The 6,321-nt window shown below is 29.3% G+C and overlaps 1 protein-coding gene across 1 annotated transcript; it reads left to right on the forward strand.

Annotated features, from left to right (window-relative positions):
* Nucleotides 1-3,354: 3,354 nt before the first annotated feature.
* LOAG_11681 (hypothetical protein) lies at nt 3,355-3,543 on the forward strand (the record flags this gene model as incomplete). Its single annotated transcript, XM_003147199.1, has 1 exon — nt 3,355-3,543. The coding sequence occupies one exon, from the start codon at nt 3,355-3,357 to the stop codon at nt 3,541-3,543; it is 189 nt and encodes a 62-aa protein (XP_003147247.1).
* Nucleotides 3,544-6,321: the final 2,778 nt, after the last annotated feature.

Raw genomic sequence — 6,321 nt, forward strand, 5'->3', positions numbered from 1 at the left:
TAGAGAAAGAAGAGAGAAGGGAAGGAAAGAAAGAGAGAGAGAGAGAGAGAGAGAGGGAGAAAGAGGGGATAAACAAATTTTTGTGAAAAATTATTTGAACCAATGTGGTATAAATCTGAAATTGAAACAGCATTTTTACTTTTCCCTTCTCTTCTTCTTCATCATTGCAATTTTAAGTTGCAGAGAAATCGATCCTATTTTCGTTCCCACACGTGCCAGGCTCAATTGGTCAAGAACGACTAGCCAGTCTGCCTGCCTTACCTTGACCCATCTAATCTATTGCCACAGCGACAACAACAACAACAACAACAGCAACAACAGCAGCAGCAGCAGCAGCAGCAGCAGTAGTTCTCTTCCTTTTTTATATACTTCTCCCATTTTCTCTTTTTATTTGTTCCTTTCTTCCTCCATTATATTTCGTCTCTCTTTTATCTGCAATCTATAGTACTGCCTATATTGTTGTTGTTGTTTTCTTTGCCAATGAAGTGTTCCCGTCATATTTCACATGTACTTATTAACCGTGTGCTGCTATATCTTGTACTATATTAACATTATCTAATTGTCTGAATCTCTCCATGTTGTAATATTTTTTTATGGTTCCCTTTGCTTTCTTACCCTTAATATGGGAGTATTGCATAATGTATCAATGATGATTGGTAGTCTGCTTTTCCATTGTGGAATTTCAATGCTTTCTTTCTCTCGTTCTCTCATCGTATTAATTTTTGATGGATTAGCGACGCAGTTGATATGAACTCTGTTTCTCTGAATTTTATAAAATTTTAACTAAAAGTATGGAACAGAGTGCAAAATTTTTTCCATAATCAGCTCTTTTTAGCAAGAGAGAAAGACAACAAGAGAAAGTGAAAGGTTCACATAATGATTTTGACAGAACAACAAACAAATAAGATGACATTGAGTAAGATGAGTAGTGCATAAACTATTAATTACGAAATATTGCCGACAATGCAATACATAGCATGAATGACCGGTTAGATGAGTATAGTGAAACAAGATAGTGTGTAAAGTGGAGGAGAGGATGTGAAACAATATAGGGTATGAAGGAGAACAAGGGTAGGAGAGATTTTACGAGCGGAAAACATTTTTCAGTAAGAAATACTTATGACACATATTAAGAAATTTGTTTAAATTAAAGTTTACAATGAAGGAATTGGAATCTTTGAATCAAATTCGGAATCAAATTTGGGACTGAATCAAGTTTGAAATGGAATTAAATTCGAAATGGAATTTCTATCACATCCTTTTTTTTCATACAAAATGCTATTTGTAACAGATATCGAAACGAACAAATTGCTGCGGTCACTTTGATTTCTTATTTTTATGCGGTGATTAATCCTGGAAACGGTATTTTACTAACGTATAGTACTTGACTAATCAATCGATTTATTGTATTGGTTAATTGAATTAGGCCTAAAATTATCTAATACTCTAATTTTGTGTTATAATGGTTAATTGAATTAGGCCTGAAATTATCTGATACTGTAATTTTGTATTATATTTGTTTTATAAATTATACTTATAAATTATAAATTATACTTATTTTTACATCTATCTTTTATCAACAAATTTATTATAATATGACCACTTTTTTTTTTTTTTTTCAAGTAGCTAAAAAGGATTGCTAATGGAATATTGTTTACTTGACGTGAATACAGTCGTAAAATTGTAATGTATTGTTTATACGATGTCATATATTGATATTGCACGTGGAACGTGCAATCTGAAATAAATTGAAAGTGAAAATATTATATTTTGAAGAGATATAACGCGATAGAGATTGAAATTGTGGTACGATGATATTCGATCCCAACATTTATTCTCGGAAATCCAACAACATCACAAACAAATACCACATCCTTCTTTTAGTACTGAAAATGAAAGTTAGAGTTTGAATGAATGTCCATTAATTGCTTTCTTAACGAAATATATTTCCGGTGTCCCAAGCTGCTGTCGAAACCTTACAACAGCAATTGGCCATAGCTAGGCTTAAATTTGTGTAGTAGCAGGAGGAATGTAAAGAAAGAATGTTAACAACAGGGTAGAATTATCAGAAATGAAAAGCCAGCATGCTATTTAAGCATAAATGTAAGATTGCTCCAATCGGTGCCACCCTGTGGCTACTTGTGTTGGCCACTTTTCTCGATGACCCATATATAACGGCATCAAAACAGGCGACATTGTAAGCTCCGCCTTTTTATTTTATGTTTTATGGATTAGAAAGGTTAGAATGATAAAGAAATGATGAGAGTTACAAGGAAAAATTTCAGTTTTCTTGTGCTATTAGCATGCTAAAGAAGTGCAACAGGAGCAGTGATATGATTGAAGGGCATTTGTGTTAGATCAAAAGCGAGAGGTGAATTGAATTGACGAAGAAAAGAAACGATAGATGGAAGAAGGAACCCGTAAACAACTGACCAATGCATATTGACACATAGTGTAACGATGAGATGGATAAAAATGACCAAGTGAAATCTGTGGCAAGAAATAATTCGGTAGAATGAGGGGATGAAGGAAGAAGAAGGAGGGAGAAAAAGAAGGAAAGGTTGAAAATTCAAAACAGGGAACATTTTATCTAATTACACCTTTTTTTTTTTGCTAAAATTGTTAATTCTTAATTAAAATTTGAAATTAACTAAGCAGTAATTGAGAGAGAAAATGAAAAATTTTGCAAAAAATGTCAACTAATATTGTGATTTAGAAAAAAAGAAAAAAGAAATTTCCTTCAAATTATTCATTTACTCTCATCAGCGTTTAAAATGTGAAAGTATTACTTACTTGCGAATTTTTCAATTTCAATTTCGATGATTCAAATATACTTTTGAAGCAAAAGATGAGAAGCAAGCATAATGTTAAATGTAATAAGTGTCACCTGTTTGAAGTTTCAGAGGATGTCCTTTCATTTTCCTGAATTATTCCAAATTACGTATATGTATTTATTTGCTGTTAATGGCTCAGTTTGTTCTTCTTTTTTTTTTAAAAAATTTTCCAGAAGATTAACTTTCAAGTGGTGATAATAAAAGTATATACGAAGTAGTAATGATGATGATAGCATGATTAGTAAAAATGGATTAATAATGATTCGAAAGTTGATTATTACGGCGATAAAAAGATGTATTGTTTGATTGAGATGAACTAGCTTTTGCTTTCAAATTACACCATCCATCAACTGGATGTTGAAGAAGAAGAAAAATGTATATGTAATAAAACAAGAAAATAATAATTAATGATAATGATGATGATGATGGTGATGATGATGATTTCTACAATGATGAAGCAATTTCAATAATGAGGAAGGAAGCGAAAGATTTTGCCGTAGGGTAAAAGATGCCTTTAATGATGCCAAATACGAATGGATCATCATTTATTTTAAAGAAAACTAGAAATATTTTAACAAACATTCCCAGCACCAATAATAGAGATGATGATGATAATGATGATGATGATGATGATGATGATGATGATGATGATGATGATGATGATGATGGTGATGGTGATGATGATGATTATGATATCATTGTAGGATGATGTACGTGTTATATCAGTATATCACTGTCAGTTCTTTGTTATCTCAATTATTCAAATATGAAAGTTGAAGGATGTACAATTTATTTGATAAGAAACTTTAAAATTGTATGGTATTTCGTTGATTTACACACTACATTATCAGAGCATAAGTTTTGATGGACTAATTAATTAACTAATACATATGTTCATTCAATCATTTATTTGATATTATATATGATAATCAATTAATACGGAAAATTATATTCTCCAGTCAATAGAATATTTAATTACAAAATTTCAGCAACATCAAATTTATACAACAACGAACCCAATGTTACACTATTTTTCAAAACAAAAAAAAGAAGTGAAATTTGTCACACTAATTGTATGAAATTGAATATTTAATAGTGACACATGAATTCTTCTAGTTATAAAATCACATATTTAAATAATTAACAAAGCTTACGATACAAAATATGAACTAATTTTATTAAATTAGCCTATTAAACTTGACAATTTAATTTAAGTTAAAACTTAATCAATCCCATTTTTTAAATGTTTGAGTTAGCTTTACTATATATTGAAAATTTTAATCTTTCATTTACCAAGCTATATTAACCTTTAAGAAGTAAACAACAAATAAACAGATCCAAAGAATTGATAAAAATTCAATATTCCAGTTAGCCATATGATAACCAACATTATGCACATGCTTCACATATCTCCCTATTATGCCTTGTTCTGCTATAATGAAAATGTTTTGAGCGAAAGCGGAATAACCGGTTTTCCAATCGGTTTTCCAATCGGTTTTCCAATCGGTTTTATCATTATCATTTTTGTGAACAAAAATTGGAAAATTTTTCCATTTCATTAAATGAATTATTATTTTGAAAAATTTATTATTTATAAAATATATATATATGTATATATATTACTTTCACTTTATTTTTCATCAAATTTCTTTTTTCATACAAATGCATGAAAGATTGATATGATTATTGATAATCTTATGAAATATTGTAATTGTTGTACCGTAATTTGAATAGTAATTTGAATTTCATGAATAATCATTAAATATTTTCAACTCTTTGCAACATCCTTCCTCTAAAACTGATCATATCACATATTTTTCTAATCCTTTAATGCAATTGTCTTGTTTTGTTTCATCGATTATCGAATATCATTTATTCTTAAATAATTTACAATAATTATTATCAAAGATGTAAAAGAAAGAAAGAATGCATTAAGCATGATTGTTTAATTATTTAAATTTAACGAAATATGTTATTTCTGAATAAAGTTGGCACGTGATGTTGAAATGTTACGTGAAACGCTACGTACTACTTGATTATGGACGCACGTAAAATGACGTTGCGAAGTAGTTTTTTTTTTTTCGAAATCATTCAATTATTCGAATTACTTAAATTTAACTATATTATTGCTCAATTTTTAACGTCATATGGCATTCATTTTATTTATAATTGCTATAATTGCTGCAAAAAGGAAAGAAATGACAAATTTTATAAATTGCAGGTAAATTTTGAATAATTTAAAGTACTGACTTATAGAATTTAGGCAAATTTCTTTACCAATCAATATTTCGAAAAGAATAACTTTACTATGCTAAAGCAAATAGCTTGTGAAATTTTGGAAAGCATAACATCCATGGCCAAAAACCATTTTAGCAACGCCCAAATTATCCCTAGGCCAACTATCACAGAGTATTTCAGCATCAAATCTTGTCCATTTGATCTATCCTAGTTCCGCTTGAATCGTTTTACACGAACGTTTCTTACTGTTAATAACTTAATATGATTGCATTTTTCATAATTATTACGAATCACAATTGGTTTACTTCATTGTCTTATTTAGCAGTGCGACAATCAATGTCATTCTTGGAAGCTTTAAGGAAACCAAATTAATTCTGAATAGACCGAATCAGGAATAGCTGTAATCCGGAAATTAAGTGAATAAACTATTCTGATCACTGATTATAGAATAGTAAAATTATCCTTTAATAACAAGAAAAAAAGCCATTCTTTCCAGTTATGAAAGCTTTTTTTGAATGATCAAAGAGATGGGATTATCATAGAAATACATGTGATATTAACAGTTCCGTAATATTACTTACTTTGTATTGTTTACTTCTTTTACAAGTTACAAATAGTTTTATAATACAGTGATCGAAATTGTAGTCAAATATGGAAAAGAGGAGAATTTCATAAAAAGCCTAGAAAAGATAAGTGATAATAGGCTATTTATATGCTAATCAATAGGCCAGATAGTTAAGGTTGAAGAAAAATAAGTATTGTTTTAGATTTATTGCTGAAATTGACGCATTTATGTTTCAATTAATCATTGCTAATCTACCTGAAAAGTGAAGTAGTAGCTAGACCAAGATGCTAAATATGTACATCGATTAAGGAAGGGAGAGAGAGAGAGAGAGAGAAAGGTATGAAAAGGAGAGAAAAGGCAGGAAGTCTTTAAAAGTGGAGAAAAAGAAGAAAAAAAAAAAAGGAAATTCTGTGAACTAGGCTGTAAACATTATGCTTCGAATTGCTTTATTAGCCTTACTTAACTACTAACTAGTATCAATAACATAACGAATAGCTCAATATTTTTGGAAATAGTATATTTCATTTCCTAGGCCACTAACAATTTCTATTTTTAGGCTCATTATTATTATCCATAATGTTTAAATATGATTGAAATTTATTATCATTATATTAATTTTTTCATCTAATTAATCTGATTAAATTGTTTGTTTATTTTTTCGTCCTTTTTTTTTTTTTTTTTTTA

Source organism: Loa loa (genome assembly GCF_000183805.2).
Source record: "Loa loa unplaced genomic scaffold supercont3.93, whole genome shotgun sequence".
In the NCBI taxonomy this organism is placed as follows: domain Eukaryota; kingdom Metazoa; phylum Nematoda; class Chromadorea; order Rhabditida; family Onchocercidae; genus Loa; species Loa loa.